Consider the following 25525-nt stretch of genomic DNA (forward strand, 5'->3'; position numbering starts at 1 on the left):
TGCCCCCCACCTTTTTCTTTAGTTTAATAGTTCATTCTCTAGTTATGTATGTTGTTGAGGGAGGAGGGCTTCCACACACCTCCCACCCCACCCAGTGAGCCACTCAATGGGAAGTTCTACTTCCGATTTTTTGTAAGAAGGAGGTAGAGTTCTGGATCCTTGAACCTTGAAACCATGGGCTGAGTTAGAAAGGAGACCCTGGTGCCAGAGAACTTCACTCTCTGGCCTTTCGGCATCTACTGCTTATGAGGAGGGTTAACAAGATAGCGGCATTCAGTTGAGTATTATTTTGTTGAGTCAGGATGGGTATGTGTTGGAAATTATATAGATATAATGTTAATATACTGGTTTCCATTTATTAGTGCAGATGTGGTGCTTGTCTTCACAGGATTTGTAATCTTTGGGAGCCTACTCTTATGTGAGCTGTGAAGAAGCCAGAATGAAATCCCTTGTAGAGCCCACCCTCAATCACAGACCTCTTTAGGATGCCTGAGGCCAGGCTTGTGGAATTCCATTCCTCAGAGCTGGTTGGTCCAGCCTCATTGGCACCACCATGTGGCTTTGGGTGAGGAGCTTGATGGACCAGACAAGTAGGTCTAACTTGGATGCCATAGGAACAAGGGTGCTATGCTTACTAGAAAGGCCACAAATTTAGTAAAAGTGGTAGAGATGTTGAGTTACCAAAGGAAGTTCAGTTGTCCTGCAGGAAACATTCACTGGAAGATGTCAAGGAGGCCCAGCATATGTGACATCTAAAGGATAGCCATGCTCTCAACCACTTGCATACAGTCAGTCACACATAAACACATTCACAAACATACTGGCAAAAACAGCTTCACTCTCCTAGACTTTTCCCTTCCCTATACTTGCAAGCACACACGTATGTCTCACATATACTCTCTCAGCCAAAAGGGTGGCCTAGGGGATCCCTCACAGCTGAATCAAATGCTGGTTAATGCTGCTGCTTTTATTACACCAAATGTCTTAACATTTATTTGGAGATGAACACAAAACTTGGCATACTGCTGTTACAGTGGCATGCATTCTCTACAATGCAGCTTCGGAGCTCAAGATCACTGCAGCACGCACATAAGAACTGCTCTCCGGAGGAGAGAAAAGGTAGGGGGGATCTTGTTCTCTCCAGTATCAACAGACTAAAGGTGCTTTGCCATGAGAGTGGTCGAGGAATCTATTGTGTTGGGCAGGTGTGTTTTAAACAGCTACACATGTACGACACGGAATCCAAGTGTGGGTAAGTTCCTAACACTTAGAGCCAAGAGCATTTTGGGGTAAGTATATCCCCAAATAGGCAGCACTGACTAAACCGTGGGCATGCTTAGCACTGCATCTGAGGTTAAGCTACCAAGAGTCCTCAGTGAAGGGAATCCTGTTTCATGAAGAAGAATAAGACATGACGGCGCTGTCACAATAAGGCCACTAAACTCACAGCAAACGATGACCTCAGAGGAAGCGCTTAGGACTACAGGAAAGCAGCTCTATTCTCTCTGATGTCAGGTGCCCCTTGCTGGTTAGGCACTCGCCCTGAGACTTTCGCATGGTCTTTTCTGAGCTGCACAATATCACTTAGCACAACGGAGCAGAGGAAAGGGCCACACACATCAAGGTCATGGGACACCACCAAGCGTGGCTGACTATTGGCAAATGTCTCAGATAGATGCCTTTCCCAGTTGGGCTAGGTGCCCCCGTGTTATCTGGAGAGCTAATCTGAAAAGAGGCTGGCAAAGGACTTCCTCAAGCTCCGGATGGTCTCCGCTTTGGCTTCATCCTCATTGGCTGAAGACCGGAAGAAGGAGGATTCAGAGAAGCTGAAGGCATTTGTCAGGGACTGCGACTTGCTTGAAGATAAAAACCAGAGAGAATGTGAGAGAGGGTGTTCCCAGTGAGGGAGGGAAAGACGGTGACATGAGAATATACAACCGAACCCCACTCCCACCCCAGGGAGACCAGGGTGACGGAGGAGAAAGCCAGTGGAGTGCTGCCAGGACCCGGGGAGGCCCCTGTGCTATCATCCTCACCTTCAGTGCTGCTAAACAGAAAAGGATGGGGGCAGTGTGGGAGAAAGGGAGAGGGGGGAAAAGAGAAAGGAAAGAGGGAGAAGGAGCGACTTAAAAGCTGTTTCTTATACTTAATGCTAAACTAAATGGCTTACAAGCTACATTTCAGAGGTCCCAATTGGTAAGTACTAATCTAGGAATCTCATACCTTTTCCTTCTGATTAAATATAGCAACTAGGGGACCTTAGACTCTCTGCACTCTCTTTTCCATCAACTGTCTAGTGGTGAAGCCAGCATCAGAAGACCTGGGTCAAAGTGTTGGATCTGCCCTTCACTCAGTCTTGTGCTTCTCTGGACTTGGTTTCTCATCTGTCATGTGCAGATGTTTTGTAAAATGCTCTCTAGGATTTCTCCGGTCTTTATACTCTGCTTTTTCTTCTCTGATTCCAAATAAACTTGGAATAAACTAAGGCCTCAAGTTATCTGCTTTTAAAATGGACATGACCATCCTTTGTAGCCTTCCTCAGAGGAGCCCTAATATGAGGTCGGTGCAGTTCAGGATATCCAGGGGCAAAAGAGATACATATCAGGTGTACACAAGGACGTTAGGCAGTTTTCTCATTAAAAACTCAAATCACACACATTTTAGGAATCTATTTTTCCCCTGAGACCTAGGGATTCAGAGAGGAAAAAGACAAGAACGTCAAAGGGAGGCCAAACCCAGTACTTGAGAAGAAAATACAAGGTATGGTATCTCCAGTGGTCTCTCATGTCTCCCTGACTTTCACTGTCTCTTTCCTGATGATTTCTAGCTATAGAACTCTTCTCCTGATGTCTTAGGGCCCCCAACCCTTCTCTACATTTGGTGTCAGTCCCCAACATTCCCTTCTATGGGAGTGTGAGCAGTTTCTCTCCTACAGTGACTGTGAACAGATGGCCTTCCATTATGGTTGAGGATGAGCCCCAAACATGCTGGCCTCTGGGAAGGAGGGCCTCCTCTGCATGCACAGCCAGGGGCATGGCATATAAGCCTCTTGCTTGTTGGCTCTATTCAACAAATTCAGCCCAAAGGCAGTGACAACCCAAAGATCAGCCCTCAGACTAGGGCTAGAATTGACTAATGAGAAGGTAAGGGAGATTTTAAAAGTCAGCATGCAGAAAACAATTGGATTGAGGGGAGGTTATGGGGCAGGTGAGAGGTGAAATGTGCCACTGGCCAGAGTTGGGGAGCAGTAGTGGATAATGCCCCTCCAGTCATGAGGGTTGGAAGACCCAGAGAAAGTGGTCATCTGGACTACCTGAGCCTGAATCCTAACCAAATCTCTGAGCAGTTTATTCAACTATACATGACCAGACCATGTCTAAGTAGCTTTCTTTTCTCCCTCCCTCCCTGAAGATTCCCATCACCTCACTCTGAGAAGCACAGATGGATCACTCCCATCCCTGCAGGCCATACCTGTCTCTGCTGACAGTGATGACAGAGGTCTGTGTGGGGACAGTGGAGAGAGGTATCTCTGGTTCTAGGGGAGAGGGCACCATCCAACTCAGGTGCTTTCCATCCTAAGTACAGCTATACTGCTTCCCATGAACCCTCAGTTCTTCCTCTGAAGCAGGACTGTGTAGGGGGAGCTTTTAAGGAGTGAGGAAGACCAAGAAGATGGAGTTCCTCAGGGTGTCTCTAGCTGGGCCTTCCTTTGATGGCCACGCCAGAAACTGACCTCCTTCTGACAAAGCTGAAGGTAAAAAGTTGAAATGGATTTAACTACTTCCCCCTTTTCCTTCTGGGCAGCCTTGCTGATTGCACACCCTAAATTCTGAGTCAGAGGCAGGAAAGAGGATTTTTTAAAAAAAATTTTGACACACACACACACACATGCACACACGCACAGAAAAGGAATGGAAAAAAGAGTGGGAGACAGGATTTAAAAAGAAAGAAAGAAAGAAAGAAAGAACCACTCTAAGCTAATATAAGAATAGGAAAAGGGCAGTAACTCTGCCTTATTGGCATTCCCCAGGAAGAAAGGGGAGGGTTTGAGCTTTTAGCTAGACCTTAGACTTTCACTTCCTTCTTTTCTACCCTCCCCAATCAACCCCAACCATACCCCCAACCAAAAAATAACCCAAAACCAAAACCAAAAAAAGCCCCACAAAAATATCTGTAGAAGAAAGCCTGAACAAGGGTGCTTTCTAGCAGCTCTGGAGCCTAAGGCCGGTGAGGAGGGGCAGGAAGAGGGGAGGGGAAGGAGCTGCTGAGTTGTCTCTTACTTGAGCTGTGGGTGAGGCTGGGGCTTCTGTGGTGGAGCAGCCGGGGGTGGCTGGGCCTCTGCCAGGGAGCTGCTGCTGGAGGGTGCATCTCCGTGGGTGGTGGAGGAAGAAGAGGAGGAGGAAGAAGAGGAGGAAGGTGGCAGTGATGGTCCAGGGGGAGGCCGGCGTGGAGGCAGCACCTTGCCTGGGGGTTGCATTCCTTGGGGTTGCCCAGGGCCCCCTAGGTTCAGTACAAGAAAAACTTCATAATTTAGCCGTATCAAAGGGTTTCCTTATTAGAATCTATGTCTTAAAGGGTGAGGTTAGTTAATTATCAAAAGGATAAGCTCTATTATAAGAAGCTACCCGAGGCTCTGTAGGGCTCCAGAGCCAGTCCCTGGTTTCCCTCATACATCTGCCACTACTTGCTCCTCCTGAGACACACAGCACCTCAGGCACAGCAGAAATCAGGAGGACAAGGAAGAAACCATGGGATGAGTGGCCCTGACCAGAAGCAAGCTTTTTTACAGAAGGCCCCCCAGAACAGAGGGACCCCACCGTTCTTCCCCAGAGGTTCCTCAGGTATAGGGCAACCTGCCCCACGGTTTACTGGGAGGTCTCAAGTTCCACACAGTAGACGCAGTACAAAGGCAATGGAAAGAGCACAGGCTTTGAATCAGAAAATCCAAGACACAGTCTATTAGTGACTCCCTGAGCAAGTCAGCAAACTTCTCTGGGCCTTGGTGTTTATAAACCATCAAACTATGAAAAAATAATCTCTAGTCTTAGTTGTCTTTCAAGATTGGTAGTGTTTCAAAGATGTTAATGGACAAGAAAGTTCTTCAAAAAGTATTGTGTGCTTAAAAAAAAAAAGTATTGTGTGCTTTATGATCATTAATGATCACAGACTTGCATTGTTTTTACGGAGCAGGGCCTTGTCCAGCTCCTGACCTGCACATGTCTGATTGCCATGCTCCGCCCAACCAGGGCTTCATTTTAACATTAACTCAAGCACATGACTAGGGGAATCTTCTGTTTCCATGTACTCTTTTGCCTCATAGTACCATCCTCAGGAGCCTCTACCCTCTCCCCAGTGTATGTGGTGAAATTCTCCAGAAATCCAAGTCCTATTCTCCCCTGGGGTTGTTGTGGTCACCATCCCACAAAGAAGCAGCCCCTTACCCTTATCCCCACCCCCAAAAGGACCAGGATACCATTCTCTCAGCATAAGACAGAAAACCACCTGGTGGCCTGGAGGGAAAAAAAGGCCATCCTCCCTCTGGGGCAGTAAGGCAGTAAGTATGATACCTGCTTGCTCAGACTTAGGGCCGGGGCAGGGTGGTGGTGGTGGTGGTTCTTGCAGTCCAAAGTCAAAAGATGCCCCCATCAGTACATACTGACTAGTGGAAATGATGCATAATTGGCCTGAGAGACCCAACTTCTCAAGTCTCACTCTCAGCATCCACGTTCATGAGCCCATTAGAAGGAGCAGGCTTATGGAAACTCAAGAGCTAAGAGAGTTGTGTTGTAACTTAGTATCTTAGAAACACCAGAATACCCATACCCTCTGGAGAGGCAGAATTATACATCAACATCACTGTGCACCCCTGATTATCAGCGCCTCTCCTTAATACATGGCGTGGGCTCCACTGTATCAATTACCAATGAATACCAGAGTTAGTTTTACATAAATAAATACATAAATGTAATTTGGGATTGAAAACTTGAAGTTCCAAGTTCAAATTGGATAACCAGTGAAGATGAAGCCGACAGACCAGCATATTTCATGTTAACCAGTTTTTGCCTCTTCCAAAGTTTGGCATCATTTGTATTAGCCTTTTCTTGCAAAGTACAGCAGGTGGATAGCTCAACCTCTTATACCAGGAACCTGAGTTCTTTCCCACTTGCACAGAGATACTTGAATAGCCAGAAACTTTACAACTTAACACTGAAGACAGATATAACTTTTCCTTTATTGCACATTAAGCTGTACAAGAGAGTCACAAAAGAGAGGTACTTAAATCACACTTCCAGCATTGGCTGAGGTTTTCCCAGCTGGATTGGTACAAAAAAAGGGGACAACATCAGAAAATAAATGGATACAAAACACCTGAACAGCAATCCTATACTGTGACATGGATGTCCCCCAGGCCACAGAGTTCTCCCTTAGCATGCTGCCTGAGGGCACATGATAGTCAGGTTATGCTGCCTGCTTCCATTTGGCAGTAGGAGCCCTAATCAGTTTCTCCCCGACCTGAGAAACTTTGGCTAACACCACTCTGGAGCCTGACTGAATTCAAATGGCAACTTTGTATTTGTGGCTCACAAATGTCACATGAAAAGCACCTGAATGTTCACACTGATAACATGCAGAGAAGCAACACCACCATCAGCTCACCACTTGGACAAAAAATAAAAAATACAAAAATAAAAATGTATTCCTCCATTCTGGGAAATGTTGCTTTATTCCTTTCTACCATTTCATCAGATTGGGAGGTATTTAAGGACCTGATTCTTATGCAACTCACCTGGAAGTGCATAAATGCATATATGTATATATTTACAACAGATCGATCACCATCACCATCTAAGGGAGGGATCACAGATGAGAACACTCACACTCAGTGCATTTCTCTGTAGCCTCAGAATCTGCCAGCAACCAAAGGAGAAACTAGGGCATGTGCCCTTGAACCATACATCATACTATCAATACTATTTATTCCTCAGACCTGGAATCCAGAACGGTAACATGTCAGCATAGAAGTGAGAGGAATGTAACAGTAGAGCTAGAAGCACTTATTTAAAATGGAAACTGCTGGCATGAACTCCCACGGACCTCCATCCTAGAGGAGACCACTCAGTGCCTGTCCCAACCTGGCTAGGAGATGGCAAGATGAGGCACTGCTTTCATTAACTGCCTCAGCATAGCCCAGGAACTCTGTGTCAGAGGAAAGAGGACAAACTGGTGAGGCTTCTTCAAGAGCCATGGCTGTGGAGCCTCTGCCCCAAACACACCCAAGCTAAAATCAGAGATAGGTCTTTCCAGGAAAGATAAAACACCCCATTCTCTGGCCTCTGGGGGGGCTCTTGTAACAGCTGAAAATGAAGGCAGAAATCTACCTCATAGTTCTGTAGGCAGTGTACCCACTCTGTGAAATGGGACATTTCTCATTTGGTCTCATGATTGCCTAGGGAGAGGTCAAGAGCAAGATGGTCGAATCCTTCTCAGACTTTCAGTAGCTTCCTGCATCCTATGTCCAAAATTGCTAAAGAATCATCTCTGTACATAAGTCAGGCTTTGGGGAATACAAATCAGCCTCAATTCCACAGAAGCACATAATACAGCCAATTCAGAAACAGCAACAAAGGAAAAACAACTTAGGGGACTGAGATCAACACACAGAAAATACTCACAAGTTCACTTTGATATTGCACATCAGCGGCCCCATTCTTTTTTGTCTAATCTCATAGCTAATTAGTTAATAATAAAAAAGAAGGTACACTGGGATATAAAGTACAAAACACATTCCCGGAAATAGCTTGTTCTTTATATTTCATGTCATCACTAAAAACACAAGAGCTCTACAGGCACAGCCAGCCTATTCACATAAACTCAAACTGCACCAAATTTTAGCAAATGGAGAAAAAGGTGGATGCCTTCAGATTCAACGGATGAAGCTATGGAAATTAGACCTTGAAAATCTCTTAAACTTCTATTTACCCTAGCCATGCAGAAAGGAAGCAAAAAGCACAATTCGTTGAAGATCCCAAGCACACTCATGGAGGTAAGCAGGGGGTGGGGGGCGCTTTAATCTGAGCCTGGGAAGGTGGAGGAGAGGAGTTGGGTTTTATTTTTGTGGTCTTTGTTTCTCCCCTGTCCAACCCCCCAGTCCTTTTTCACCCCACATTATGTAATACTTTAAAAAATACTATCAAACCACCCAGAAGATAGTCACACTGGACTTGGGAGAGGCACAATTCTTTTGTACACTGTTGACAAACAGCCCTGGAATCACAAGTTATACAGAGAAACATAAGTGAGCATTACAAGCACGAACAGGAACAGGTAAACAACCAGACAGAGGAGCTGACACTGCATAGGAAAACACAGTCCAGTCAGTATTGAAAGAATGCAGAAACGGCACCAAAGGGAGGGTCTGTTGCTCCCTCCCCGCTTTCCTTTCTTTCCTTGTTTGTTTTTGGCTTAAAATTTCTGCTTTGAAAAATGAACTACCAATCACTTTAAGAAGCTTGGACTTGTTTTGGCCCTACTGCAATGCCATTACAGTCGAGAATATACTGTAAACAACCTTGGGGGGCTGGCCGCTGAGGTGGGGTCTTGCTGGAGTCCGGATCCTTAAGTGTTCCACTCTGGAAGACAAAATGCAAAAGAGATAAAAACAAGACTGCAAGCAGATTCCGAAGAGAAACCCTGTGGCTCCATGGCATGAGTGCAGTGGGATGTGATGGGATCCATGGGATCTGGCCTAAAGGCTTCTGCTGTTCCAGAAATACACTTCAAAGGAGTTCTCAGCCTCTCTGGTGTTGCTGGGGCAAGGTTCCTAGGCAGTGGGCTTGAGACCTCCTAAACCCCCTTTTCATTTCCCTCCTTTTTAGACTTATTCTCTCTAGATGCTCTGGGTCTTCTAACAGCACCTGGTTTCTTCTCTGGTGGCTGCCTGCTGTCTAGTTCCTTCAATACTTACAGGCCCAGCTTCCTGAAGGAAAGGGAGGATCGACACCGAAGTCCAGAGATTGGGTTGGGCTTTAGGCACTTCAGGGCCCTGAGATTAGGAGCTGGACCAGCTGATGAGCCCAGATTTGCCTCACTTCTGTGGAATGAACTCTGATGTGGAATCAGCTCTGGAGGTGGCTCTGGGGTCAGATCCACTCTTTGGGCTATGCTGGAACTCCCTAGGGAAGGACTTGGGGCCAGTCTTCTGTTTCCCCCAAGCCTCCTTTACCCAGAGGGAAGGGGTAAGATGTTAATGCTTGTAGAAGTGCTCAAGGCCAAGCTGTTTTTCCTTCTCAGATAGCATAATTACATTTTACCCAACAACATGGCTCCACTCCCATGTTTCCTCTCCTCCCAGCTGTGATTCTGATTATGCCCTGAAAGGATTGAAGATGCATGTGACTTCAGTTTGTCTACCATTTGAATTAAAGGCAGTGAGCAGTTGTAGCTTAAATTCAGTACAAGGGAAATGCTCTATAAAGCCTAAGAGTTGCCAAGTGTGCTCATGGTGATGTCACAGAGGGAGCTGCAGGGGCAGGGCTGTGAAATGGGCTGAGCATGTCCCCAGCATGCTCCCGCTTCCTCTTTCAGTGCTCCTCTCCCTTGTGACGTGCCCCTCAGCCCTACTCCCACATGAAAACTGTTTCTTCTCCTGTTCCCCATTTCCTATGGGTCTCCCATTCTCACCATCAGTCTCCTCTCCAGCCTTTTTCAGCTCCACTCAAGAAGAACTGAAGTGTTACCCTCTCCAGTGTCATGGTCTTTAACACCATTGTCTAAAACTATTTTACTAAGAGGATTTGGGGCAGTAGGAGGCAGAGGACCTTTGAAATGTCCTTAGTGCCACCACATCAGAGGGTACCTGTTCTATCTACAATCTCCACCCTCTCACAGATCACAGCAAGCACAACACTTGCCTTCCCATTCTTCCAAATACTGTCATGGGATCCAAGATGCTTGGTCTGAGCTCTGGCACCGAAATACCCACCACCAATACATCACCTAGAGACCACACCATCCAGTCAGGAGCAAGACCCATCCATTCTTCCCTTTCAATATCTATGATTCACCACCTTTTCCTGACTATTGCTGGTCAAGCCTGTACCATTTCTTGCTTAGACTACTAGGCAATGACTACTACTACTACACTACCAGATAGTCTCCTCTCTCTCTAATCTATCCCGTGCCTACCTAGTGTCCTCTTATGCTCCTTCCCTAATTGTGCCACTTTACTGCTTTAATAATTTATAGCTAATACTACCTATGTGCCAGGTACACGATGGGCAGTTTGATATATTGCATACCTCATAAGACCTCTCTGAGGTAGATGCTATTATTATCAACATCCCTAATTTTTAGACAAGGAAATTGAGGCCCAACTAAGTCAGGTAATTTATCCAGGGTCACACAGTAGAGGCTAATGCAGCTGGGCTGTGAGGCCAGGCAATCTGATAGTCATATTTTCTTCTATTGCCAGCAGGATGACAACCTGCCAGCAGGATGACAACCACATCCCTCAGGCTGACATCTAAAACTTGCTTCAGCATGGTTGGAATTGGCCAATCTAGCCTTCTCTCTCCCTCATGTCTTAAGCATACTGGCTCCCTCCAGGCCTGATCCCTCACTGTTTATTCTCAAGGCTAGAACACATAATTTTTTGTGCTGAGTACCCTACAGGAATACTTTTGCACCTGTTCTACCAATCCCATCCAAAACATCTTAGATGTCTAAGTAATTTTCTTCCTCATCTATGAAATCTTCCCTTCAGCTGCCCCTTTTGACTATGATCTCTTCTCTGAAATCCTGAAACAGCATATAGGAAACTCATACTACCAAAGAGGGTCTTTGTAATGCTGTGTTGTGATCCTAAAGCCTAGATGATATGCCCAAGAAGACTGACACATCCTTCAGGCACAGACTATGTATCTTCATCTTCTCATGAATTCTTAACAAATGCAATGCCCTTGTTTTTAAAGAAAAATAGGGACATATGGCCTGGAACAGGAACTATTTATTTAAAAAGTTAAAATAGTTAGAATTAGGAATATTTTGAAAAATTCAAGACTATCATCATTTTACCAACACCATCAAGCATAGGGCTGAGTATATAAGAGATCCTTAATAAATGCTTGTTAAATAAATGATGCAAGTAAAATAATGGTGAAAATCCAACAAGGACTAGAGTATAATTCTTTAGGAGAGGCATATTGTTAGATCATAGAAGTTAAACCATGTAAGTATTTGGTATCAACTCTAGTGAGCAGCTCTGAAAATGCTCAGGTTAGGGAACTAAACTTGAGGCCTGCTATGTGTACCTGTATATCAGGTACAGAAGGTAAAGTTAAAACAAGCATCAAAGAAGCAGATATTGCTTCCATCAAGACTTCCTAACCCAAGGACATTTTAAGCCTAAGAGTTCATTCCCACTGTGATCTCTTCTTTCTCATGACCTGGTTGCCAGCCAGTTAAGTCTGGGGCCAGGATACAGTGTACAGTGTTTGATAAAGGGTGCATAGATAACAGGGTGGCCTTTCTACCTGGGCTTCTGGCATGCTAAGATGGGGCTGGGGTTCAATCCCCCTCCCAGCCCCCAACCACCACCACCACACACACACATTGCTGCCTAGGTCTCCAGCAGTAGGTCTTTAAGACTGGATAGCAGAGTGACTGAGGAAGTTGGGCTTTTGGGCTGTGAAGACCTTGGGTTCAATCCAGGTGTGCCACTTAATTGCTTTGTGACCTTGGGCAAGTTATTTCATCCCTCTGTACCCACTTCTTTTCAAAAGGTTTCTGTGATGTGAAGTGAGATTATCTATCTTTCTATCTGTCCATCCATCTATCAAGATATCTATAAGCACTGGCCTCTGTAGTTTCTAAGTAAAATACAATAGATGACAATGATATTGATGAGGAATTTCCTCTGAAATTCTGTTACCCAAGTCTTATGCCCATGATGGAATACCCCTTGCAGTGCTCTATTCGTAGGCTTTAGAGAACCTTATTTAGTTGTGATAGTAAAGCCTCCTTTGATCTCCCTGACAATCTATCAGTGTTATGGTTTCTCATTGCCTGAGAAGAATACTCATACGAAAGACAGCAAAATTCATATTGTTTGTGGAGCCACTATATAGGCTCTTGCCAGTCTCCTTCCCTGAGGCCTCACCCCATACCACGCATGGCTGCCAATCATCTCAGGCATTGGTCAAGAACAGCTTAAGATGTTCTCCTCCAAGAAAATTTTTATTTTTAGATAGAGTTATGGAAAACCATTTAATAAGAGATCAGAACCAGGACCATTGGGCAAAAGCTTCAGAAAGGTAGAATTTCAGTTATAGGAAGAACTTTCTATAGTAAAATCAGTGGAAGAGGTTATCTTGGAAGGTGGGTGTGTTCCTGTAGAGGCTAGAGAATCAGCTGACCAAATATCGTAGAGAATATGCCTTCACTAAACATGAGATATATTAGGTGAACACTATGGTTCCTTCTACCCTGAAATTTATGATTCGGGGGGAGGGGAGGTGGGGAGAGGAGAAACCCTTTAAAATCCCATAGATTAATCTCTAATGGTAGAACTCCAGACACTCATTGGATGAGTTGACAGAGTAATCATACTAATGAAGGCTGGCCCTGGCTCTCCTCAGCTTCAGAAATATATAAATAAGACATGGATGAACTGATCCCAAAAGTTCCCTTCCAAAAGCTTCAGAGGAAGAGCTCCCAGAGGCAGTCCTTTGAACTGGAGCCTGGGAATATGCCTTGGCCACCCTTCTCTGGCGCCTAGGAAGCTTCACCCTTTTCTGGCTCCACAGAAGTTGTGGACTGAAGACTTCCCAGGGACTATGAGGGGTAGAAGAAGAGTCCCCTAGGACTGTCCGTTGCTAGGCTGAGACTCTCTGGCTCCACCCATAAGCCATCCATCTGTTGGGGCTGAGGGCTATTCCCGTGGGGTTTGGCTACCATGGGATCTGTCTCCAGTCACCAAGAACTGCCTGGGATGCTGAATTCCACAGAAGTCTGGCCACTCTGGCGTCACTGTCAAAGACTGGACTGTAGCCAACCCACAGCAGGAGCTCATGGCCAGACTGAGCTGCAGTTTCCCTCAGGAAGCTGAGTTGACTCAAACAGGTAAGAATGTGTAGTCCAATGTTTGTGCTTAGCTGTACTGAAAAAAAGAAGGGCCTTTTTCCCTTATAGTCAAAGGGAAAGCCTTGGCAGCAGCATAAGGGAGAAAAAAAAAACCCAAACAATTATGGCTTTATAGAATGATAACAAGCTCAGAGGGTCTCCATTTATAATGCTGCTGCCAAAAATTTGATGCAGTTAGAGGGGCTTCAGTGTCTCAAGGAGGGGAGGGCACAGGTCCATTGCTCTTTTAGCTGATAAGCCTCACAAGAGAGCAATGCAACCAGTTCTGGCTGTTCCTTTAAGGGGGACATCAGGCAGCCCAGGTGGCTCAGCGGTTTAGCGCCACCTTGGGCCCAGGGCCTGATCCTGGAGACCAGGGATGGAGTCCCATGTTGGGCTCCCTGCATGGAGCCTGCTTCTCCCTCTGCCTGTGTCTCTGGCTCTTTCTCTCTCTCTCTCTCTGTCTCTCATGAATAAATAAATAAAATGTTAAAAAAAATAAGGGGGACATCAGTGGAATTAAAATAGATACATGGAGGAAAAATGGGTACCTGGAGCTGTACCCATGGTGAGAAGTATGGAAATGACATCTTTCCTCATGTGACTTTGGGAAAGTTACTTAATTTCTGAGTCTCAGTTCCTCAAACAGATCAATTGCAAGGATTAAGTGACCTAACCATGGAAGCACCTAAGACTGAGTAGAAGATCAAATGTAAATCCGATCAAAGGTCAAGGAATAATGGGCATAGTGAGCTTCCTGGCCTTAGAGGTGTTTAAGCAGGGCCAGGAAAACCCTGGTCAGAGATGCTATGGAGGATGTTATGAAGTTATAGGCAGATGACTTCCATAGGCTGTCTGGTTCTGGTTTCCATTAATACTTTCCTGTATTTTTCAGTTCTTTAGGTGTCTGAGATAGAAGACCAGCCCTCCTTAGCTGCAGAGTCTAAGCCCAGCAAGACCCCGGAGCTATTGGGTCTGAGCAGGGGTGTCTACAGGCACAGGCTTTGAAGCACTTGACAAGTAGAGTGTGTTACCGCTTTCCATCAAAGCCAGTTGGGTTGGTATCCCACTTTGCTGAACGCACTGGGTGGGTCTGAGAAGTCAGGGAGGCAGGAAAGGCAGGTGTAGCTCAGAGACTCCTCTAGATTGGCAGGTTTATCACTTGGTTGTCAGGAGAAGGAAAACAAGGTTTTCCCTTACACAAGGTCACAAAGGCCCAGCTGTCTCCATTCTTACCTTCCCCAGTGCTCTGGTGGGGACATGAAAAAGGCATAGTGCATAGTATTGTATACTACTCCCTAAACTGGGTCCCCCTAAACTGGGGACCAGAAGACCCAGCTCTCCTGCTTATAAACCGCATGACTTTGAACAAGTCGTTTGCATTCTCTTTACCGATGTACAAAACAGAGACAGACATACCAGCCCTATCTGGTATCTATCCTACTATCCTACATGAGCCCTACTATCTCATGTAAGGGTGGTGAGACTCAAAATAATGTCTGTGCTTTGTAAACTGTACGGTGCTAGTCAAAGCAATGATATAAACAAGCATCATTACTATTATAGAAATGATAATAAATATCAATCCAAAGGAATGCAACTCTAATGAAGCTCTAGAATTTAATGCATTGATGGAGAAAGTATCCTTGGGTGGCTTCCTGTCACCTGTTACATAGTAGCTCAGTGTGTAGGGGATTCTGGGCTAGGTTATACCATGCCCTCTGTATATCATTGACTTGTTCCAACAAGGCTTGTGAAGATGCAGAAGAGTCATTTTAGAACAGTAAATATTAGCTCTTAAGGTGAATGGACAGGAAATCACTGGTCTAGGAGAGAAACCAAGCCCATGGATGAGGGTTTGTGGGGTCTTGTCAAAGGCACCTTTAATTTGCTATCCTCTGGCTTTCAGCAGACAAGCTGGGAGACAGGAGCTCCTATCTCAGGTCCCAGCAGGATGGAAAGTTGAGGAAGGAAAGACACTGAGTGACTCAACTTTTGAGAGTTGTTGGCCTGTGTCCAGCTGCCCCCACCAAGGAGGAAGGCCTGTGCTTGCTCAGCATATCTGAGACAGGAAATTGGGAAAGGGTCTCAAGGTCTGGCCCCAGGAAAGAGGCCAGGCCAAGCTCCTTGCCTGACATGGCACAGAGCTATTCTGATCAGCTCCCCCAGGCTCCGCTCCCCCAGTCTGGGACCCCAGGGGGAATGAGGCTGCAGGAAGGAATGTGGTTGGGAGGTTGTAGGTTCAGTTGGAGCAAAGGACAGCATGTTTTCAGGCACCTTGGGATCTTTCTGAGATCACTCTAGCAGTTACCAGTGCCTACCTTCCTTCCACTGAAAGGTTATAAAAGGTTCCCAAGGATGAGCTCCTCCTCCTCCTCCTTTCATGAAGGAAATTTCTACTCCAAGGGCAGAGCTCATCTCCTGGATTGGGGCCCTCCCACAATCAGTGACTTCCTAAGGACACAAGAAGTGTCCCAAGGGGGCAGTCCACAAGACCTACGGGGGCACTAAGGGCCAGGTCACTCGAGGTCAGAGTGTCAGCTTCAAGTGATTAAAGATGTCCCTTAAAAGTTAAGACATCCCTAAAATAGTCAGTTTCCCTGAATAGTCTGCTAAGGGATCTGGTCACTAGTGACTTTATCTGAACCTGCCTCAAATCTCCTCACATTTTCAGCTTATGCTCACTGGGGAACAAATTCCCTAAAGCCAGTCCTGCTGTGGGAAGCAGGAAGGCCTTTCATTTGTCCTAAATTTACTTCTTCTTAGCTATGTAAGTCCCTCTTAGTCCCATGATTGGGATCTGAGTCGTGGCCCTTCCCTAACTGTATGGCACTTTAGACCACAATGAAACCCCTCCTTGGTGTTGGTGTCCTTGTACTTAGAGACTTCATCTTTTCAACCCTCTGTCACTGGAAAGACCTAGCTGAAAATGTTTTGAGTATCTCTTTAGTCCAAAGAACTAGTAAAAGGGACTGGGGGAATGTCCCACCAGAGGCCAGAGGCTGCAGATTTATGGACCTCAGCACCTCAATTTTGAAGTCTCATCACTGCCATTTCCAGGTCTGTGGCTAGCACACAGCATCCTAGATCTGGAAGATTTTATGCTACCTGCTCCAACAGCCCTAACCCACAGCCCACCCTTTTACCATATTCCTGACAAATGGCTCATCTTGCCTCTGAATAAACATCAGCAATGATGTGGCAGGCACACACCACTTCCCAGAGCAGCCTTTTTCTCTCCTAGTGTTAGAGAATTTACTCCTGTCTTTTGTCAGGTTAGCTTTTTGGCACCAGTCCTCTCCCATTACAGCCACAAGGGCACTGATGGTACTAAATCATGAGCTTCTTGAGGCTATTGCTATTCAACTGGAGCTCCTTTAACTTTCACTCAAAGGTTTGCCAAATGTCTCAACCTCCTGGTTATTTCCTCTGAGCACATTCCAGTTAGAGTTAGAGGTTGTCCATGTTATACTGTGGCCCTCAGACTGCAAACAACATTGCAAGTGTGATCTGATCAGCTCACAGTAGGGGAAGAGGCTCGGCTTCCTCCTGGACACCACATGTGTACTAATGCCTCCAAAGACCGAGTCTTAGGATCACTCCTCATGGGAATAACCCACAAGCCAAATAGAAAGCCCGTTGGTGCCTGAAATCCTTGCATTAGCAATTCAGCCCTTTGACTCTGAAAGAATTTATAGGAAAATAATAAAAATGGAAGCAGTATGATTGGAAATTTAAAAAGATGAACACATGGAGAGCCCCAGGATGACACCTCTACTGGTATGACCTGAAAACTTTGTCTACTTGAGGTTCTCTTCCTGATTCCCAAGCCTCAGGAACAGCATATACTTCTCTACAGCCCTGGATTATAAGGCCCAGCTCAGACCCAGAAGGCAGACCCCAGGGGTCAGTGAATGTGTGTGGGGGATGGGAGAACAGGGCCTGCAGGGAGGTTATATAGCCTGGAGGCTTTGGCCATCACTGGCCACCAGGTGTCACTGCCACCTTGAAAACAGTCTCCCTGAAGCACTTCAGAGCCAACAATTGCCCTGGCCAATTCTTAGGGCAGCTCCGAAGCTGGCAGTCCAGTCAGGCTGAGACCATGTATGTTGTCATTAGCCAGATAAGGCTTTGCCACTCACCTCCCTACTTTCAGCAACACAGCCAATGCCTCTTAGAAACCCACCCTATCCCTTTGAACTGGGCACAGCAGCTAGCCTGGGTCCACTCCAATGACTTTGCTCTTTGTTTTCTATAATTAATCCATCTTGGGCTAGGTGCCTGACTGACAAGGAGGCAAGTTGGGCCCTCTACTAATCTCCCCCTCAGCCCCCTTTACGGGCTAGTTCTTCTAGAGTCAAATTAATGAAAGCTGTAAGGGTGGGACTGCAGACAAAGAGAGAAAGAGAAAGGTAGATAAATGGCTAGTCATTGCCTGTCTTGGTCTTGACCTAGAATACTGGGCAAGAAGTAGCTCTTAGGGCTTGTGACTCAGGCCAGAAGCTCTTTCAGCCTGAGCTGCCAGAGCCACAGAAGAAAGAGGCCAAAAAGAGGGACTTGACAATGAGGAATGCTATGTGATTTAGTGACAGCAGCTAAGGGCTCAGTGCATATCATGCAGAATTCTGGCTGGGACCCAGGTAATATTCCTTGGTTCATATCTCTTCCATATGCACACCACCAAAATCACTCATAAGATCCTGACACCAATTCCAATATGCTGTAAGGGCTGTTAAAGACAGTTATTCCATCTGGAAATTCATTCAACAAATTTGTGCTACAATGCCTTATCTAGGGGAGGAGAAGAGGAATGGTTTGTCTGGGTAGGAGGAATATTTTAATCACTGTCATTTGCATAGGAGTGCTATCACATGATAATAATAAAAAAGTAGCCAGACTTAGTTTTGTTATTGTTGTTTAACTCTCCTACTGACTGCACTTGTCTAAATCACTCTCACCCACCCTTCCTTAGTATACCCATGATGTATTCAATGGCTACCAGGTGCTAGCTACTCTGCAGACCCTAGAGGTACAGAAGTGAAGAGACCCCTACTCTCCAGATGCTTACATTCTACTGGAAGAGCCAAAGAAATGGACTGATGGGAATGATTTTAGCTGATAGCAAGTGCTATGCAGGAAATTAAAGAAGCAGGGGTGGTAGCCAGTGATTTGGATCCAAACTTTGGATTGGATAGCTGAGGAAATTTCAGTTATATTCTCATGAAGGAGCCAGCCATGCAAAAACAAAAGGAAGGACATTTAAGAGAGAGGACACAGCTCATATAAAGACCTTACCAGTGAGGAAGAGCTAGGATGGTATGAAGGCAAAGAGGTAGGTAAGAATGCCTGTATGAATTGTTTGGAGAAATTAGAAGGAAGGACAAATTTAAGGGGGGAAAAAGAGTTCTGCTTTAGCCATGTTATATTTAGGATGCCTTTAGACATGTAAATAAAGATGTCAAGCAAGAGTTAGAAATGTGAATCTGGAGTTCAAGGAGTGGTCAGGGCAGGAAATAGATATGGTCTGGTTGAGATCACCAAGGAATATACACAGACCAAGTTCTAGGGCACTGACATTTGGAGGTTTAGCAGAAGTGGAGGGGCCAGCAAAGGAGGTGAGAAGGAGAAACCAATGAGGTAGAATGAAAACTAGGCAAGAACAGGATCACTGAGGCCTAGAAAGGAAAGTGTTTCAAGAAGGAGGGAGTGTGGGAAATTGTATCAAGGCTACTGAGAAGTCCTGTAAGATAAGGAGATGGAAAGATGAGAACTAGGTGACAAGGAGTCACTTTTTGACATGAGCAATTTCAGTAGGATGGTGGGATTGGCTTTTACTTTATTTTTCTAAATGGGAGATGTTTGTGGGTGGATGTGATAATTGTCTAGAAAAGAAGAAATTGATGATGGAGAAGAGAGGGATAACTTGAAAGCAAAAAGGACACTCATGGACCATGGGCCTTAGAAGAGATTCATGTGGCTAAAGATGCAAATAAACTGGCAGATGTAATAGTGGCAATATGAAAACAATCTGGTTTGACAGCTCCATGGGCTTGGAGCCAGGATGACTGAAATGTCTCCTCAGTCATAACCAGTGGAAATGTGTTATCATTAGGGAGAATGGAAGGTAGAAATATGACCAGTACAGTCATAACCTCAAGCCCAAGTTGCAGTGTTTTGCCAAATGTGACAGACTGCGGTATACTTTCTGTCTTTAGGGTGGCCTGGGGTCAAGGTACAAGGTTCAAGAGGACACTAACAGAGAATACAAGAAGGTACCATCTGACGAATGTGAATTTAGTCATGATTTTAATCTAGAATCTAAACAACTTTAGGACAGGAACTGTATCTCATTCATCATCGTACCCCTAAGTCTGCTTTCTAATTTTAAGCACACACATTGGGCTAGGCCTGTGCTGGTCAGTGGAAGTATAGTTGAATAAAGCATGGCCCTCTCAAAATATTTAAGAGACATTTGTTAATTTAATTTAATCATGTCTGTAGTAAAGATTTGACTTTGCCCAAAGAGATATCTGGCCTTTGTACCCCCACTCCTGGGAGAGAAGTCTAAATTCTTGGAATTTCCTGAGTGATAGGAGTGTCTTTGTTATTTGTGGTGAGAGCCCCTCAGACCACACATGATAATAAATGCTGATGAGGTAACTCACAGTGGTCCCTGAGGCCACATGGTATTAACCTGACTTCCAGGGATGGGGATACTGGAGACCAATTTCAAGCAGGTGATCAATCAATCAAGCAAGCCTACGACCTGAAAACCAATGAAAGCTGTGAATACTGAATCTTGGATGCGCTTCCCTGATTGGCAGCATGTGTACTGTCACATATGGACACAGGAATGTTAGGACAGTGGAATCTTCATGTTTGGAACACTCCCAGACTCTGTCCTATGCATTTTCATTTGGTTAATTTTGATCCATACCCTCCTATTATGCACCTGGGAGTACAACAGTTTGCGGTAAGTTATGTGAGTCCTTCCCAAGAATTCTTGGGAACTCTCTAAACTCTATTGGTGTCAGGAGTGAGAAGTAAGTCTTGTGGAGAACTGTACTGTCAGACTTTGCAGTTGGGCAGACTCCAGGTTTCACGTGACCTTAGAATTGAAAGGGATCTAGATATCATCTGATTCAACCTAATTCTATAAGGCAAGGAACCAGAGGTCTAGAGATGGGAAATGACTTACCAAGGTCACATACTTTTATGATAAAGTACAACTAACTCCCACATGTTCTGACTCCCAGCACAGGGTGCTTTCCACAACATCCTGTTGTAGCTTTGAATGTGAGCTTGAGCAGAGAAAAGCTTATCCTTGAGTCAGTCTGGCTTTTACTATGAGGGATTTTTGCAGGAGCCCCTATATTTAGGAAAGCTCATTACTTAATATGTTTCTTGACTTGATTCTGATATTTTCTAGATTTCTTCTTGAGAATATTTAGGTTGCAATATGTAATGCCTGCAAAGTAAGGGGCTTGTATCAAAGAAGAGCTAATGCTTTCCTGGGGTGCAAAGGGTTTTTTGGTGATTTCTCTTTGTTACTGAACTTTTACGCTTCAGATGTCATTTCTGTATAATTTAAATTTCATTGCTAGAAGACATCTTAGCAGGGTTTTGTTGTTGTTCAGTCCTTCATTTTACACATGAAGATGTTGAGGCACAGAAATAGGAAGATATATACCCAAGTCACTTGGTAAGTCAGTGGCAAGGACAAGGCTGAACTCAGGTCTCCTCTCCATTCTAGTTCAAAATGACTTCACTATAGAAGGCCTAGAGAGTTTTGCACAGGTCTATTTATAAAAGTACTTAAGGGATCCTCACAAAATCCCAGAACAGCCCCCACCCCCTTTTTTTTTAATCTCACCTGGGTAGAGCATTGGACTTACTCTGTCATAAGTTCTTTAAGCTACAACCAGATATTCTCTGTATTTCTCAGGGCTAAAGGGAAGAAGGGGGATACCTGCCACTCTTCCTCTAGGGCAGTGACAAGCAACAATCTGTAAATTCCTAAGCTTTACAAAATCATAAAATCTAACCACAGATCTGATATTTTTTTAACCAGGAATATCTTTTTAAATCACCTCTAGTTAAGTATAACATTTAAATAATGGGCTTGTATCTCTAACAAACAATTAATCTTTGTTCTCTTAATTGCCCCCACTGTAATTCTCTGGTGACTAACATTCCTGACATACAGAAACAGATTCTTAAACTTGCCCAGAGGTTTGACACATGTGACACCAGCTATACAGGGTATAAAACACCCATAAGAGCTAATGTATGATAGCATCTCACAGCAGGGGACTACTCTCAAGTTGGATACCCAGAGTAAGTCTACTAGCCCAGAAGCTCTCATTATGCAGCATGAGTAAGGTTAGCAGTATTCTACTCAAAGAAATTTTCAGAGTTCAAAACGTATTTAGATATCATATTATAGGTGGAGAAACTGAGATCCAGAGAAAGAAATGACTTACCAATTATTACAGTTTTATTTTAATAATTTCTTTTTAAAAAGATTTAGTTATTTATTTCAGAGAGAGGGGGGAGGAAGAAGGACAGGGAGAGAGAGCAGATTCCCCAGGACTGCAGGATCATGAACTGAGGTGAAATCAAGAGTTAGACACTAAACCAACTAAGTCATTCAGGCTCTCCTATTTTAGCCATTTCTACAGAAATAGTTCTTATACTTTATGTCTCTAGCTTTCTTAAACAACATTTGGAATACTGACTTAAATATAACTGTTTCCTTATGATTCAGGTCCATTATTATGAATATCAACTATCTTCCTATACTATGATTCTTTGACATTCAAGTGATAAGACAAATGTGGGGGGAATTTGCTTCTATATAAAATAATCCAGGCTGGTTTATACTGTTTTTTCCCCTCCCCACTCCTTTTCTTCTTTCTTACTAAAGAATTTCCAGAATCCAATTACTTGGCTTCCGGTTACAGTATAATCCCATTGAGGCACTGATCTTTAGAAAATGGAGCAATGATCTTGAAGCCTGAAGTTGCAGGGAACCCAAGCCCCGAGGCTGCTTACTTACTTAATAACAACAGGTAACCTTTATTGAGCACTTATGATATACTATATATATGCTGTATTTTAGGTGCTTCATTTAATTCTCATAATAACCCTAGGAGAAGGGTGCCATTGTCATCTCTGCTGAGCCACCTATAAGTACTTTATCCAAGATCACAAAGCCAATACATGGAAGGTCCAGGATTCAAATTTAGGTAGTTCTCCTTTCAAAACCTGCACTCTGAAATCACTATTCTATTTTACCTTCTTAATTGTTTGAAGTAGGATTTTGAAAGAAAGATTTCTGAGAGCTTTTCATGTACAAGTGATAAAACTTGAGCCCTAGAAAAGGTGGTAACTTCTCCCCAGAGTCACACAGATGTTTAGGGGAATAGTTAGACTAGGACTCAGTTCTTGGATTCTTTGTCCCAAGCTCTTATCACTTCATTATGAAAAAGTTCAGTGTGAAGATAGTTGGGGGTATTTTTGCAAAATGAGTTATCTCCTAGATGAGATTTCAGATGCCCACTCCTGCTTTTCTCTGTCCCATTCTAGAGCCATAGGGACTCAGCCACAAAAACTTCAATGTGGATTTCCTACCAGGTCTGCAGCTGGGAGACTGTCGCTGTGAATGTGATTGGCCATGAGTCACACACCATAGTCAACTGAAAAAAGCTGCCTTTTTAGCAAGGAAAAAAATTGTAACCTCAGTTTTAGCAAGGAAAGCAGATTTCTAATTTGAGTTTAACCTTGTCACTCTCTTCCAGAATGAGGGACCTGACCCTCTCTTCTCTCTAGACCAGCAGACTTCTGATAAAGACCCTTCTTTCTCTATAAATGTGGCAGACTCCTCACAGACAGTGAATAGCTGGTGAAAGGACCCAACCTTTCTTGAAGATCTCCCATCCAAAAGTGGGAGTATCCTAAGGGAAATGGGATCTGGTTCTCCAGAGACTTCAAGTTCAGAGAGGAAATCCAGTAATCTATTTCTGGACAGTTCAATAGCTGATACCGCAGACTGCTAATGAGAAGGCTCCTCCATCCTGGAGCCACAGTGGACCTGGGAATGGTTCTTGGCTCTCCTGTGTCTCTTCCTCTTGCTTACCTGTGGCTGCTGGGTGGTTAAGGGTCTCTGAGGGGACAGAACAGGGGTCCTGGATAGCAGCTGGTTCATCTTGCTAATGACTAGTTCAGTAATGAGTTGTCTGTCTTCCACCTGGTGCTCACCAATAAGTGGCATACTGCAGTCCATGACCTAGTGGAAGATGTAGCCCAAGTTAGGAAAGGGTCTGGAAATATCTTTCAGAATGAGTAGGCATCAGAGATAGGTTGGGGATGAAACCAGTGTTCTTTTCTTGAGCTGGAAGCATGTTCCTTTGCAGAAATAGCACCTCTGTCCCCAACTCCAGCAAACTTTTGCCTTGGGTCCTTTCCCCCAGACTTCACCCAGGCCAGGGCTCAGACTGAAAAATTGGTAGCTGAAGGTAGCGGTGAAAAGGAGAGAGCATGGAGATAGCATAATTCCAGGGCTCAGAGGTTTGTTGGCAGGGAGAGCAGGAATACATGAAGGTCATTACTTTAACTTTCTAGTTAGGAATAGGCAGTTTTCATCTCCGAGATTTTTCACCCATGCAGTTTCTATCTCCACACATATTCTACCCATTAAACAACTAGATTTTTGCTTTTGCTCATGACCTGGGATGCCTTCCCTTTTCACTGCCATCCTAATTCTTCCTGTACCTCAAGGTCCAGGTAAATGTTTTCCTCCTTTAGGAATTGTCCACCTAATCAGGATCATAGACTCTATAGTCCAACTCTCATTTATGGATGAGAAAACTGAGTCCCACTGAGAGAGGGGGTATGACTATCTAGAATACTACATGCCAAATACTACATGCCAAACAGATCATGAAGTAGATTTTGAAGCCCACTTTGGGCTCCTGACACTAATCCTTTGCAAATATCACCAACTCCTGGCAAGGAGCCTTTCCTGCTCCCAGAAGATTGGGCAGGAACATGTGTGAAGGATTCACACTGCTACTGACTTTCTTTTAGTATGGAAAAAGGGAGTCCGTCAAGTTTTGTTAGAGGACCAGGCTGAGTAAAGTATCTCTGAGGCTCAGAGAGATGCTAAGGATATCCTGTATCCAGCAGACCTGAGCTCTAGCCCAGGTTGAGACACTGATTTACTCCATGGCCTTGAGCACATGTCATGGCATTAGGCCTTAGTTTTCTCATCTGGAAAATGAGCAGATTGAACCAAATGATTCCCAAGTCCAGCTTTCGGAGACCAAAAATAGTAAATCATTATAGTCTTCCCAGAGAAATAGCATTAGGTTTGGACCCCAGGGACCCAAATCTGGCATCTCTTCCCCATTGGGTGGATCAGCCTAGCTGGTTGGAAACAATAGCTCCCCACTGGTGGAGGTATTTCACTATGCACATCCATTGGTAGTGTTGTCTGGGAACCATCCCCTGGACAGATAAACTGTAATCTAAATGTAGTTTGGGCCACTCACATAGTTCTGAAGCCAAGAGCCTGGCCTCTAGCCTTGGAAGTTGTCTCTTACTGAGATACTCTTTGTGTCAGACTTACCTCAAAAATGTAGTCTTTTCCATCTTTGCCATGTACAGCTTTGACAGCACAGATGTCCAGGCCACCAAACATCTCAGAGCAGGTGTCCACCCACAGCTTGTACCTGGAAGGAATGGGATGGTGTTCTGAGGCTAGGGTGTTAGCTCATTTCAAGCCTGCTTGCTACTCATGATTCCTTGGTGCCTCTACCTCATCCATCCCTTCACCTCTCCTCCTCCCCTCCCTCTACCCCCATCAAGCATGTTGCCCTCTCTACAGTGCTCTCTCACTTTGCTCTCCAGATTCCACCCATGTTTCCAGGCTCAAAGCAGGTCCCACCTACTCTAGGTGGCCTTGACTATTCCAGTGCAGAGTAACTACTCCTTTCTTGGAGCTTCTACATCATGTCCATTCTATCTTTATAATTTAGCATATAACCAAGTCCTACCTAATCTTGTTACCTGGTTGCTTAGGCCTTTCTGTTCTATCTTGATTAGAGGCTCCTTTTAGGCAGAGCTCATTTCTTTCACCTCTTCAACTATGGAGCTGGGCTAGGGAGTGGACTCCTTTGCTCACTCACCTGTCTGACATTGCAATCTGCTCCAGCATTGCAGAGCCGGTGTTTGTCTTCCAATTCCCTGAGATTGACGTCCTCCTGCAATAAGGTGCCACCAGAATAGGACAGGCAGTGAGCCACATCAGCAAGGGGAGGGCATGAGACTTTCCAGAATTTTAGTTCACTGCTAAAATTACTTACCTGCTTCTCGCATAAGTAGCCCAGGCACCTGTCTGCTGAGC

General features: G+C 44.7%; 1 protein-coding gene across 1 annotated transcript in view; it reads right to left on the bottom strand.

Moving 5' to 3' along the window:
• Window positions 1-946: 946 nt before the first annotated feature.
• The window catches only part of SYN2 (synapsin II), a 200635-nt gene continuing 176056 nt past the window's right edge, over window positions 947-25525 (bottom strand). Inside the window, exons 8-13 of the mRNA XM_025449577.3 lie at window positions 25308-25382; window positions 24749-24851; window positions 23258-23407; window positions 8570-8630; window positions 4281-4500; window positions 947-1856 (exon numbers count right to left, since the gene is read on the bottom strand). Coding sequence (XP_025305362.1) covers window positions 1721-1856; window positions 4281-4500; window positions 8570-8630; window positions 23258-23407; window positions 24749-24851; window positions 25308-25382 — 745 coding nt within the window. The 3' untranslated portion in view covers window positions 947-1720. The remainder of the gene's footprint in view (window positions 1857-4280; window positions 4501-8569; window positions 8631-23257; window positions 23408-24748; window positions 24852-25307; window positions 25383-25525) is intronic.

The sequence above is a fragment of the Canis lupus genome, chromosome 20, assembly GCF_003254725.2.
Source record: "Canis lupus dingo isolate Sandy chromosome 20, ASM325472v2, whole genome shotgun sequence".
Lineage (NCBI taxonomy): Eukaryota > Metazoa > Chordata > Mammalia > Carnivora > Canidae > Canis > Canis lupus.